The sequence below is a fragment of the Erithacus rubecula genome (genome assembly GCF_903797595.1).
Source record: "Erithacus rubecula genome assembly, chromosome: 1".
Lineage (NCBI taxonomy): Eukaryota > Metazoa > Chordata > Aves > Passeriformes > Muscicapidae > Erithacus > Erithacus rubecula.
Window position 1 is genome coordinate 47,806,736 of NC_136658.1, and position 14,244 is coordinate 47,820,979.

General features: G+C 42.1%; 1 protein-coding gene across 9 annotated transcripts in view; it reads right to left on the reverse strand.

Moving 5' to 3' along the window:
* The window catches only part of MBNL2 (muscleblind like splicing regulator 2), a 102,175-nt gene that overhangs the window by 53,115 nt on the left and 34,816 nt on the right, over window positions 1-14,244 (reverse strand). For all 9 annotated transcript variants that reach the window (XM_079306979.1, XM_079306981.1, XM_079306974.1 and 6 more), the window contains exon 2: window positions 12,205-13,018. In XM_079306979.1, coding sequence (XP_079163105.1) covers window positions 12,205-12,378 — 174 coding nt within the window. In that variant the 5' untranslated portion in view covers window positions 12,379-13,018. The remainder of the gene's footprint in view (window positions 1-12,204; window positions 13,019-14,244) is intronic.

Genomic DNA, 14,244 nt, shown 5'->3' on the forward strand with positions numbered 1-14,244 from the left:
CTGCATTCCCATTGGAAATTTCCTTCTCCCTGAAGGAAAAGAAGTCATGGTAAGTACCAATGACTCAGTAAGATAAATGTGGTATTTAAAAAGATTGGAGATGGAAAATAACATGAAAATCAGGCTCAAGAAGCAAGTAGAGGTTAAAGGGGGAATGGCTGTAAGCAGTCCTTTGCCCCTGCCTGCCCAACAGCAAGACCATTACTATCATTAAATGGCTAGGACTGCAAACACTGGCTCAAAGGTGGGGTTTCACACATTTGATTGCAAGTCCCAAAGCCCAGCTTCTTTGTGCTTAACTGAGTTTTAAGGATCTTCTCTTGCCTGTGTGCTCTAAGAACCTCTTCCATGTGGGATGGCTTATGGCTCTCTCTCTCACACTTCACTCTAGTATTAAGCCACCAATTTTTTAAAAACTTGTATGAACATTTTTACACTTGAGACTATGATCTCTGTCAAATTTGGCTGAAATTGGCCAGTGGGTTTGCAAGTTAGCAGGGGAGGAGGGAAAGAGAAGCAGACTGACTGTGCAAGCCTCATTTCCTCAAGAATCCAGGCTAAAAACAATTATAGCCAGAAGGTTCAATTAAAGAAGGAGACTCATAGACGTTTACTGCACTTCAAACACAAACTGGTTCATGCATACTAATCAGTTAACACAGCTCTCACTGAAGCAATGAGACTTTTGCAGCAAATTAATATTTATATTGATTTAAACCAAGAACTGTAGCAGGAATTTCAACAGCATCAACATGTTCAGCATGAAGCACACAATCATCCTTGTATTCCTTCATACTAACATGCTCACAGTATCTCCACAGTAATATCCACACACCTCTAACTCTGCACATGAATCCCATGCCTGCATTTTTAGCAATGCTGACACATATGGTATGACCAGTGCTCTGAAGCACAATGTGAGGCAAAATGCATGTAGGGAACAGCCTAAATTTTCATGACATTCATTATTATCCACTAGTTTAGGAAAATTACCATTAAGATACTGTTGGAAAAGCAAACATTCTTATCTCTTTTGTATCTGAAATTAACAAACTACATGCATATTTGATAGCATTTGACAGATGTTCACATCTCTAAATGAAGTAAGGCCCAGTTATACTTCAGAGGAATAAGACTTCCTTGTTGTAACTTTCATGCTTTTTCAAATGCATATTCTGGTTAATTTCTAGCTTTAAAATCTTTATAAAGCAGTAGTAATGGTTGGTATTTAAATTTGCAAAAGATTGTCCATCTTTTTAACAGGCTGAGTTCACTGCCATAACACTCCTGTGCCTAGAGACATTTTCTTTTTCATTTATTTACTTTTCTTCTCACAGGTAGCAAAAAATGAGCCCAGTTACAAGGGTTCACAACTATTCCAAACTAATGAATTTACACTAGCTGTTCATGTTACTAAGGGTGAACTCAAAACTATCTCTTAGTTCATCCCCTTCCTGGTCTCCAAGGGCATTCTTTTGCTACAGAAGACAGTTTTTTCTGAGTCTGGCCTATACCCCAGCTTTTTTCTTAGCCAGGTCATCACTATGGCAAATGCACTGTCCACCTTTTTACTCAAAGCAGAGTAACATCAGAGTTTCCAGTTAGTAAAAGAGCTAACACTGCCTCTCAAGAAGGGCTTCACTCTGTTGCCACAGAGAAGTCAGCAGGATCACTTGGAGCACCCTGGAATATCCTGGGATGTTGCATAGCGCCAGTAAAGGCAACACACTCTTCTGACAAACCACTGAAAAGCCATCAAGAGTATCCAGGGCATCTCATATAGAATCAGATACCTCTGACTGGGCAACTGAATGAAGCCTAAAGACTCACATCCTATACCCAGAAAATAAATACATATTAATTTTAAAGTTATGGCCTAATCTAGCAAATGATCTTTGAGCTAAAGCCCAAACAATCATGATGCATCTCCTGACCTTCACATGCTGTATCTAGCTTAAAAAGATGGCTTCTGTTGTGTTTTACTCAGCTGGGGCTGAAGGGGCTATGGGCCTGTTTGATTACAGCCAGTGGGGCTTGGTCCAATGTCTGTCATGCTGGATTTTATTTTTTTGCTCAACCAACAGAGAAGTTCCCAGAGCTCAGTTAGCTTTGAATCACAGCTGGCCAGCTCCTATAGCACTGTGTATCTGTACAGGTGCCACCAGCCTGCACTGGGTAAGCTCCTCTCCTGGAGGCACAGCTTCACTGTGCAGCATTCAGGGCCCAAACTGAATTTCCAATTAGAGGAAATAAACTGGGCTTTTATAAAGTTTAAAATTGCCTGGCCTATTGGTCATGCAATGGAGTGGCAGCAGCACACCTGATGGGCTGCCATGACACTGCACACTGTACATCTCCTCTCACTCAAGCCAAGAAGTCCCGTGAGAAAGCAAGGGCTGAAAACTTGTAATAGCTCATGAGAAAGGGAAGATCTGCCATGCAGGAACTGCACCAGGTCACCTGTCAGGCAGGTGCCGTGCTGTGCTGTGGAGCAGTGTGTGAGCCTGCAGGGTGACAGCAGCCCACAGGGAGCAGGACACCTCCCCTGGGCCCCTCAGCCAGCAAGTACACACCAGGGTTTGCACCACAGCTGCTACACCCCTCATGTGTTTTTCACATGCAGTATTTTACTGATTCTCTGCTTCTTTGCTTTTACTGCTTGATGATTTGATCTTTCCAAGCATTAGGGCTCTCTGACTCTTGAGGCACTGCTCACACATCACCTTGTCACACAACTCATTAACAAAGCAGATGAGAAGACAGTTTATTTTCACCAGTATTAATTTCTTCTTTATTGTGGTCAAGACCTTGCAGGAATCTTATACTGAGTGGCACCATGCCCACAGCCACAAGACAAACATCAAGGTCAAAGAAAAGGGGTATTTCAAATTGCCTTTTGCATTTCAGCTGTGGGACTTATACCTCACAGCAGGCTTTCAACAATGTTCCAAGATCTCTAAAACCACAACAGTTTTCCATTTATTGAAATAGGTTTCCAATGAAGTCCATCTCCTCCAAAAAAGGTGCAATCTTCATATGAGGAGATAAGTTGGGAGAGGGCACAGCTGTCAAACAGACTTGCAAATAAAGTCCCCAATTCCTGTGGTGTTGATTCTTAGATTTAAAATATCTTTCCAATGCTGGGGATGAATTGGACCAATAGGAATACAGGTCTTGTCTCTGCTAGGTTTTTCCATCAGATAAGCACAACCTTGTCTTTTGTATTTTATGATGCAAAGTATAACAGCTTGGGAAGAACAGCTGACGCCTGAGCTGAGCGAAAGCTACATACACAAGGCTAAGGGGAAAAAAAAAAAAGCACCTGCAATGAAAGAGGAACCACCTGCCAGAAAAATAAAGGAGTAGGTGGGGAGACCTGGAGAGAGCAAGCCTGTGGGAACAGTGAGTGACCTGAGTTAATAGGGAGCGTGGGGGAGGAGTGGGCAGCGAGCAATTGCTCTTGTGTTCAAAATCCTAGTGCTGGGATGAGTCAGAGACTCTGATTGAATTTTGCCTTCACTACACCCACAAAGTGTAGTTATTATAAAGCTTAGGGGAGCATGGATTGGTGCAGCAGCAAAAACTACACAGTGAATTGATGGGTATATGAAGCACCCTAGAGTGCCAGAAAATCTGAAGAACATCTGGCAAACACCATGCCCTTTCATACAAGGTTTCCTATGGCCATAACTAATCTCCCTTGCTGCTCTTCTTCACATAATAGGATTTAGACTGATAACCGAGTGGCAGATGCATCTGATGTGACGGGATATGGAACCTGGAAATGTTCTTTGCAAATCTCTTCTGGAAACAGGAAGCTCCAAGAGTTAACTCAGCAAGACCACTACCCAGGAACTACTACATACTCTTTTGGTCCTTCAGAACAACACAGTTCAGAGAACAGAAGATAGTATTACCTCCCTCAGTGACTGTTCTTTAACTTCTTTCACTTTTCAACCATTTCTGCTCTTCATGCTCATCCTCCTCCCTAGGCCAGGTGTCCTGCTCAGCCAGCTCTAACACAGTGAAACCAGCAGTGGAAAGAGCACTGGTAACACCCCCTCGTTCACATCTGGAATCTGCACTGGTGACACCCCCTTGCTCTCCTCAGGTGGCCCTAACTGGCCAGAGGACAACAGGCTGTTGTGACACATCTGCTCTGACCACCAAGAGGCTTTGCCACTGAACCACCCTAGTGGGAAAAGGGGCATCCCATGACTTCAGAGGGAAGGAAGGCCTGGGTAACTCAGTATCCAACTGCATTCTCCTTTGAAAACGGAACTTCATTTGTAACAAGGTGCACAGTTTTAAAATCTGGCATGTCAGGTGGTGACAGGTGATAGCAGTGACAGCTTTGTGCTCTTGGTGCTGCTGCTGAGAAAGACAAATGAGGAAACAAAACAGGGCCTTGAAGGAGACACACAGCTTTTGTAGCAGGCTGTGTAATGAACTTCAACTGGTTCAACTTCTCTGCTCTTCACAGCCTTGGACTGAAGGCAGAGTCATGGGCAGCAGGTTAAGGCTTGCTCCTCTGAGCTGACTTGATGGCCAGTGACCCTGTACCACAGACACCAGCCCTTGGTAGCCCTGGCAGTTCACCAGGGCTCCTGCAGGTTAAGCACCACAAGTGGCTGGGATGAGCTGTGCCTCCAGACTTGTCCTGAGATAAATCAGAAATGTTTCTGTCAGCAGAGAGACAAACCCTAGCAAGGAACATGGTGCCCTCTGCAGTTATCAACAGCCTTTTTTAAAAATAAAATAAAAAAATTAAAAGCTGAACACCATCTAAAACAACAGCTAAAGGCTTATTGCAGTTTCTCTCTAACTATTTAAGTCAAGCTCATGAATTTTTAAGTGTGCCAGCCCAGCAGTTCAGCCACTTGGCTTTTAATTTTACCTTCCTTTTAACCCTTCCAAGCCAGAAGAGCTGGCATGGATATAGCTGCATGAATAGATATGAGGGAGACAAACAGGCAAAAAGAAGTATTAAAGGAACTTGTGCCTGCTGAGCACTACAGGGGAACATAGAGGGTATTTATCAGAAAACAAACAAGAACAGGTGATTAAACAAGCAAGAACACTCCCTTAGCTCAGTGATAAAGAAAGGGTCCTCAAAAAAAGCTTATCCATTCTTAAACCCCTTTTTTTACCTCAATTTATGCAAGATGATGCTGCCTAAATTTGTAGTTTCAACTTATATTTAAAGCAGTTCTTCCCTTTCCTTTGGATCAACTCAAGTTGCATGGCTGCATGACCACCTGAACAGAGATAAAACTGGGGAGTTAGCTGTGATAGGCCTGCAAGTAACCACCTCATTTTAGCAGCTGCTCACAGTTGCATGGATGGTGTATAAGGTGAAATGCAGTCTCAGGAAACAGAATGGCATAATTCCATGCAGCACTTTGTTCTGAGTGCAAAAATTGCCACAGCCTAAAAAAGCAGGGCCTTTGGGAATCATACCTGTCCTGAGAGCAGCATTTTCACAAAGCAAATTTAAAACCTTCTCTCATAAGGCTTCCTTTGAACTCGCTGGGGAGAAACATGCCCCTTCCAGAGTGCAGTCAGTGGAAAAAAACCCACCCAGTTTCATCCTCAGGAAAATTCAGAGGAGAATCTCTTGTTTTCCAGTACAATAAATGGGGGCATCCATGAGATGGGGAGGTTTGAAAATAACAACAAAAAGTTGTTTTCCATATTATATGTAATGAAGCTGTGGAGGTGGTTGCTGTGCATGCTGAATGGGAGCATGGTTAAAGAGCAGGACAAATACAGTGGAAAAAGATGGTGACTGAGAACTATTAGGTACAAGCATACCATGTCTGGCTCTCAATGCCCCTGGGCAGCACACCCCTAGGAGCCAGCAAAGCACTCCAGGAAGCCACTGCATGTTTACACACCACCTCCAAGACATCCACTATTGGCCATTACTGGGTCACTGGGCTAAATGGGGCTCTGGTCGGCCCCAGAGTGGCCACTGATACTCTGAACACAGAGGGAGCCCATAGAGTTAATTCAGTCAGAATTAATTCCACAGAGTTAACAGAGTTATTTAAAACTGGCCTTGATTGGCACTTTCTATTCAAGCCCACACTTTGCAGCAACTCAGACATATGAAAGCTTCTTCCAAGTAGTGTTCTCAGACTACCTAGAGGTTATTGGACACTTTACAAGAAAAAACAGAGGTTTTCACCAAACCAACAACCAAAGTTGTTCTGCAGGAAGAGTGAGACCTGGATTCAGTAACCTCCATCTGAAAAGTTACACCCTGCAAATTCCACATCCCCAGAGCCCACAACTACTGAAAAGGGCAGCCTATTCCACAACATCCTGCTGAAACTGGGTCACTGTGAAGCAAAGCAGGCAAAATTCACGGGCCCAGGAGGTTCAAGCCACTCTGTCGCCCAAGAGAAATTACTCTGTCCATTTCAGTCATTCTTTCCCACCAGCTATGGGCACAGCCCTTGAACTCACCTTGTCTTTGAACAGTGTCACACTACATAACCAAGTGAAGAACAGAAATTCAGCCAGATAGGACATGATAAACACTCATTTAAATGCTTTCTAGTATAGACAAAACTAGCTAATCCCTTTTCCATGCTCATCTATAGTCTGTTCAAAATGCTTCACCTGCAAAATGTGAACAGCTATTGCTTATTTCAAATTGTGAAATGATTCTGAGTCCCTGGCATTTGTAAAACATTTAGAGACCCACAAAAGAATTACAGGAAGACAAATTACTACCTACTACCTCCCAACTCTGAGCTCATTCTCATACAAACACCCTGCTCACTTTACAAAGCCTTTTTTCTCCTTTTTCTAAATAAAGCTGAGCCATCTTAAAAAGATTATTTTCAGTTTCAGATCTTTCAGCACAGTGGACGTTCCTAAAATTTCCTTTTTTTTTCTTTTCCCCAGTAACCTTTTAACTTGGTAAGCAAGTCTGTGCACAGCTTTCAATTACTTTTTCTTCTGTCGTGCCAAATGATACCAGAAATACATATTCTTAAAAGGCTTTCATGAAAATGAAGATGACCAGTTCACAGTAGTCTACTGGCTCAATAAATAGAAGAGTTCAAAGTGTTTGAACACTAATGAAAAATCAAAAAAGTTATCTGGAGCCCTACAAAAGCTTTTGCTTCCTTGTTGCCACCATAAAACTTGCAACAACAGTATCTTCAAGGTACTGTCTCTGTTACCTGTATTAACTCAGACAACATATCCTTCTAGTAGCTGACCTGCAGAAAGGGTATAAATCTGAGTCAAGAAATGACACCAGGACTGAAAATTCAGACTTGTCTGCAAACATAGGAGTTAACTCTAAGCAAAATGCACATGACTATATTTTCTTATCTGCCAAACTTTCTCCTTTTCACCCTCCTAAACATCACCATTCGTTTTACCATGTTTATGGGGCTTTTTTTAATTATTCCAATTCAATTACAGCAGACTGTTGCATGTTCTTGTCCTCACACATTATATTATATATTAGTATTCCTTTGAAAGGATTTTGTTCTTTACTACTAACAGCACAAGAAAGCCTTGAAGACAGACTTACTTATAGTGTCCAACTTGGAGGGATTTAAATGTGATATATTAAGTGTTATACATCCATGTTATTCAGTTTTAAATTAAGCTACTTCAGCCCAGGGAGAAGTATAAAATGAATGAAGCAGTTTCTGAAATTCAGACTCTTGTGTTAGACAGGTCAGTTCACAGACCCTTCCAAAGGACAGCCTGTAAGGGTTCCAAAAAGGTTTCAGGATGGTTATGGCAGCAGAAAAGGCTCTAGCAGTGCTTCCTCAGCACCCTTTATCTTCCCAGCCATCATCAGGAAAGGTCCCCTTCATTCACCTTAAGCACAGTGAACTGGATTAGCCTGGAGACACTTTCATCCTCACATCAGGCTCACCAAGGTCACTCACCCAGTGCAGTTTTGGGTGTGTTAGTGTGGCCACAGCTGACCCAGCCATGCAGGGCTTCTGCTGGAGGGAGCCTCATTGCTGGCAGCAACACTGTGGGGGCACACATCTGTCCAACTGCTACATCCACCATCCTGGGGTGCACAGAGATGATCAGCCTGCACAAAACCCCACAAAAACCCTGTTCAGAACAGAGCAGGCTCTGTCCTTCACCAAAGAGGGAGAAACAAATGCTGAGCTGCCTCTCAGAAGCCCATGCAGCAGAACCTGGCTTGAAACCAGCAGGTTTCTGGCCTGAATCTGACCCGGGCTCATTAGTCTTTAGCTATTTCTGTCTAGCCTGCAGCATCTCACAGATGAAGGATATTCAGAGCCCAGACAGTCTTCCATTGAGAGCATTTTGGCTCCTCAGAGCTGTAATCAGTCCAATGGGGTAGCTGTTGCAACTTTTGCTGGGTTTAAAGTCAAGTATTGCAAGGACAGGCATTGGGAGTGAAAAGGCCTTCTCAGTTAAAAGTCAACAGGGTCCATTCAATTCTGTTGACCTTTTACTTGGTACTACCGAAACTACAAATACACTTCTTCAATATAGAAAAATTTGGATTATGATGCAATTATGTTATTCCAGAAGGCCACAGCACTGTCACTGGCAGAAGTGACTCAGTGCTCTGCTGGTGCCACACAGCCCTTCTCTCTTCTGCAGCAATGACAGCAACAACTTATGTTTCCAACCTGGTACACTGCACAATCACAAAGATAGCACTGGGAGCACAAAGGAGGGCATGGTATGACATAGAGATAAGTGTCCCTGGCTGGGATTACACCCTCTGATCCCAAAGCCAGCTTTTGCAAGCTTAGAAAAAATCCTAAAACTACAGGAAAATCTGTGTGAAGGTGCTTCTAGTCACACAGTCATAGGATAGTTGAAGTTAAAAATGTCCTCTGGTTGTCATCTGGTCTAACTCCATGCTCAAGCAGGGTCACCTAGAGACAACAGCCCAAAGACTATATCTTAGACTGTTTTTGAGGATCTCCAAGGATGGAGACTTCATAACTTCTCTGGGCAGCCTGTGCCAGTGCTTGGTCACTCTCAGAGTGAAAAAGTTCAGAGGGACCCTCCTGTGTTTCAGGTTGTGCCTGTTACCTCCAGCCCTGTCACTGGGCATCACTGAACAGAGCCTGGCTCTGCCCTCTTTGCACCCTCCCTGCAGGTATTTATTTACATACATGGAAGGGATTCCCCTGAGCCTTCTCCAGGCTGAACAGTCCCAGCTCTCTGAGACTTTCCTTATGAGAGGGAAGCTTCAGTCTCTTCACCATCTTTGTGACCTTTCATTGGACTCTCCCCTGCAGCTTCATACTGGTGCTCTGGCAGTCTGATCCAGCTGGCAGATACTGATAGCATGCTCCCTTGTCTGCCCTGTAAACCCAGAAAGAAGATGGCAGGCAGGTGAGCATATGTCCCTATCCAGAACAGGGGCTCTTTTGATCAATCAGTGTGTAAAGGAGAGTCTGTCTCAGAGTCCTGTATCTTTGACAGACTTCTAAGGGAGCAGCTGTAACTACCAGGCACCACCTAAATGTAACATAACTTCATCACACACTAAAAAAAACATAAAAATCTGTCTTTTCTGGGCAGAAAGATGTTTATGCAGAGACTCAGCATAATTTATTTTTACAGCAGGTACACCAAACCATGACAGTTAAAAGGCTAAGTCTCCAGAGCTCTAGATGCTATGTAAATAAATGCTAAATAATTGCCTGCATTAAACTGTGGTTCACTGTTCAGCGAGGAAAATAACTCTAGTTTTTTTAAATTAAATTCTTATTTTATCTATATTTCTAGACTGTTCTGCTGTTCATTTAAATGAAAAGTCATCCCACTTGTTGAGTGTCAAAACCTTATTCTGAAACTGTATGATTAACACCAGTACTTCCAAAAGCTATGTGTCAAATAGCTTTATGTGACTAACCTAAAGTGCCTCAGTCAGCAATATAAGCAAACTGAGCTTACCAGGCACACACATTCTTGCTGTGGATATGTCAATTTACAAACACTCTTCTGAATAACTGAGATAATGACTGTGAGGACACCAGTCAGCACAGCCCGGAGCTGCACACTCCCAGTGGTCCCACACAGTTTCCTGCGCACAGCAGGATCAGGTAACACACGGAAATGCTCAACTCCAACTCACACTCACAGCCATGGAGGTGCACTGGAAGGCTCTTTCAGAGGGTGTCACCCCACTACTGGATTTCCCTCAATCTGTAGCAGAGTTGGTGGGAAGAAACCTGTGCCTCCACCTCTGCTGCTTCAGGCCACAATCTGAATTCTTGCTATAATCTCATCTTTCCCAGCAATTTAACCCGTTAGACTCAACTAGAAGATGCAAGATGGAAGGCATAGGTGCATGCTCTCCTCTGCATGAGAGAGGATGATGATGGGCAGTGGGACAGAGCACCACTTCAGCCACCAGAGCTGGGCTGGAGTGGGCTGGCCCTTCAGGACACACACTCCCACACTACATCACAACACAGCTGCTAGCTTTAACTACATTTTTTTACAGGATTTTGGACTTCTCTCCACTGAGCAATGATGCTGGTTGTCAGTAAGTTATCCACTGTGATCCCTCAGGATTTCTCTTCACGGTATTATTAGCTTAGTCTGTGACTCCAGCTTTTATTTGCAGACAATAACCATCTCCGAACAAAAGCCTCCAGCTTGAATAGCTGGCAACTCCACTGTGAGTGCCCAGGACTACCAGGGAGAGCAACGCTGTCCTCAGGCATCAAGGACAGGTGCATCCCTGCTTTGGCAGGATGATACAGCAGCAGCAGCTCTTTCACTGCAGAGCCACTGTCCTGCCAGCCCAGGGGTGACCGAGTCCTGGTGCTTATCTCCAGCCTCCCAGCCACAGAACCCAGACTTTACACATAAAAATAGTACATAAAAACCCCCTGTTACTGACCTGTTGATTTTTTGTAAAATCAGAGTACTGCCTACTTGCTGCAGACACTAGTCTGCTTGTTTAGAAAAAAATTATCCCATTGGCAGACAACCAATATACAAGAACATCTACAAAGAAGCTGTTACAGTTTATCGTGCAGTAATCCATGGATTAAGGTCATTAATAGCCCTCGATGACATACTGCCATGACTCCAAAGGTGCTTCTGGCTTACAGGATATACAGACCATAACCCCTCATAAACATTTCTCCTGAGATACTATCTTCTAAATCTTCAAAAGAAAAGAAGAAATGAGAAAAAACAGAAGGCAGATGCCTAGCACACTATCTTGCAATGCATCAAAAAAAAGCTATAATGTAAATAAACCACCCTGAGTTTTCTTATCTTTCAGACTGATGTTTTCACAGTAAAAGAGTTGTTGGTAACTGAAATTTTGATTCTTAGAGCTAAAATAGCAAGCCAAGACATTCTCCCGTGCCCAGAAGCTGTAAGTAAAACTTTCAAAATAAAATCTGAAATTCTCAATTCTACCCTTTAATTATTTATATGAAATAAGCTTTCTCCTTCTGTTGATACAAGAACACAAATATATCATCATGGAAAACACCGTGTGCCCCTCAAATCCCAGGGGGTCATTAATCTTCTTTTATGCAGTACATGAACTATTTTCCCAGAACTTTTTAAAACAGTTTTCTAAAGGATGCCTGATGTCATTAGGAAGTCAGAAGAAGCTCATGCCCTCACAACATAATTGCTAAATATCCTCCAAAGAAGAGAATTCCTTTGCACTTCCTAAACTCATGTTCATATCTGCACTATCTGCACATGTAATTTACAATGCTATTAATTTACCTGAGTCTCCAACACCAAGAGTAAACGACCCTTTGTGTCAGAGCTGAAGTAATGGATAGCCTTTTCTCACTTCCGTTGATCTAAATGAAAAAATCTGCACTCTTTCCATACGATTTGTTTCTTTAGGACTCTGGGAATGGCACAGTATTGTGCCACTGTGTATTCTCATTTACCATGAAACAATTATAATTCATAAAATGCACTCGGGAGAATACAATTGTCCTACCAGCTGCAACTAATTCTGTATCCCACAGCCACATGCAATTTTTGTAAACAACATAGTGACATTTGAAAAAAATAAAAACCTTAGAAAGAAATCTGAAAAGCTTCAGTAAACAAATGTTATGATTAACAAAATTTTTTTCAATATGCATCTTACCAAGAACGAATCACTCATCGATTGCTGTTTTACTTTCACTACGATGTAACAGCATTTTCACTACACATGCAGTTTCTTTTTCTTACCTTTAAGGAATCAAAGCAGGCAATAACTCTTCCATTTTCAACCTGGCAACTTTTAGGGGGGTGTGCAAATTTGCATTCTTCATCAGAGCGTGAACAAGTTCCCCTCTGAAACTGCCTGCACACTTCCAACGTCAGCCATTTTGTGTCTCTTACGGGAGCAACATTCAAAGCCATGATGAGAAGCTGATTTTCAACTTGTAACTTGCTGTCAGAATTATGCTGAAGAAATTTCCAAAACTAATGCCGGGGGTGCGGGGGAATCAAAAAAAATAATAACCTCAATTGTAATTGAAAAGAAAGTTAAAAAAACAAACGGTGGGGGACGATTAACAGCGTCCAACACACACAAAGCAGAACAAGCAGAGAAAGTTTATCAGCAAGCAGTCACTCATCAATCATTAAGTCCCGCTTGTAGACTTTTGGCTGGGAAAACACATGCTCAGTCGCATTTCTGTCTGTAAAACACGTGGGTTTGTTGATTGTAATCACGGATGCACTGGTTTAAAGCCAAGGTCCATCAATGCAATGGCACTCCTTGATAGAACAGCAGCCCTCTGACGGTTGCTTGCCGATATTGATTACACGAGAAAAGCAATGCAGTCATTTGTTCATGTCCTAGGAATAATAACAATAATCCTTTTTCTGCTTTCAGTTTCCCATCAACTAATTGGCAAATGGAGACAGCTGAGGTATCTTCTGCCAGGTGTAAGGTGAAGGCAATGTCTGGCTGGCAAAGATGGGATTTTGAGAACACAGGCGTAGCAGTCCTCGCTCGTAAAAGTGACTTGGCAAAGGCACTTTTTAAGTCACTGACCTGACAAAACAAATACAGCATCAGTTCACGTGCAACTCATTCAAATCAACATTATGAAACCTACAGCCCCTCTTTATCAGATATTATAAACATACAGCCAAAGCTCATTCTTTTTTTTCAAAAAAACCCCAAACATCCTCCTTTGTGAAGTTACACGTGACAAAGGAATAACCAGTTGAAACATGTACTGCAGTAATATTCCAGGCAACAGTCCAAAAGTTTGGAATGATTTAAATAGACGAATGTGGCAGACACAATAATTAGGCACACTAGTTGTGAAACAATTCAATCAAATGTGCTTAGTCTCCAAAACTGTACACAAGAACCCGTTTCCATTAGTTTATCACTTGGCCCTTAAGATTGTGCTACTGCATTGTAAGTTGTTACTCTTTACTTGTTCTTCCTTAGAAATGAGGATAGTAGTATTCTGCTCAGATTTTTGTGTCTCTGTTTCTCAAGGAATAAAAGCAAAAAATGTCATTCCAAAATTATAGAAAATAAAACCTTCCATAGGCAGACAATAGAGTTAGTTTTCCTGTTAACCTAGAGGCTGTTCTATAAAGGCTTCATGAAAGGGCTCAACCACCAAGTCACCATGTTTCAATAAGTCCTTTCTAATATGAAGCACTCTTTATCTAAATATTCTTTTGATTTAATTAGCACTTGCATACCTCTGCAAATACATCCTTCAGCATCAAAACCTCAGATTCCAATATGGCACTTAAACTATTTGGGGAGTATAAAATACCGAGGATATTTTACAGAAAAACAGATCTGAAAATCAAAGGGTTAGATACTACAAAAAATTTTAGCCACTAATTATATTTTATATATAGACAGCGAAACCATGAACATGATGTTTTCTCCTATTCAGCTTCAGAGGAACACAACTTCTACTTTGCAAATACCAGCCAGAAACAGTTGATGGATTATTTTTGTGCAAGAAAAAAGAGAAGGACTGGAATAAGTGAGATTTTTAAATATGTCAATAAAAATAGTCCTAAAAATACTGTCAGCTTTTCCATGTCAGAACAATTACCCTTCTGTGCTTGAATTCACTGGTTAATTGAGGTTAGTAATGCTAGTTAAGTGAGTAAGAATTACCCAGTTTCAGGATCAGATCCCAGTTCTGACTTCTAGGTCTTCACATCAAAAGGCTTTTCTACTACTTAGTAATGCTACCAGAAGGGGTTTTACTATGTGACCAATACTTACACCAAAAGTTC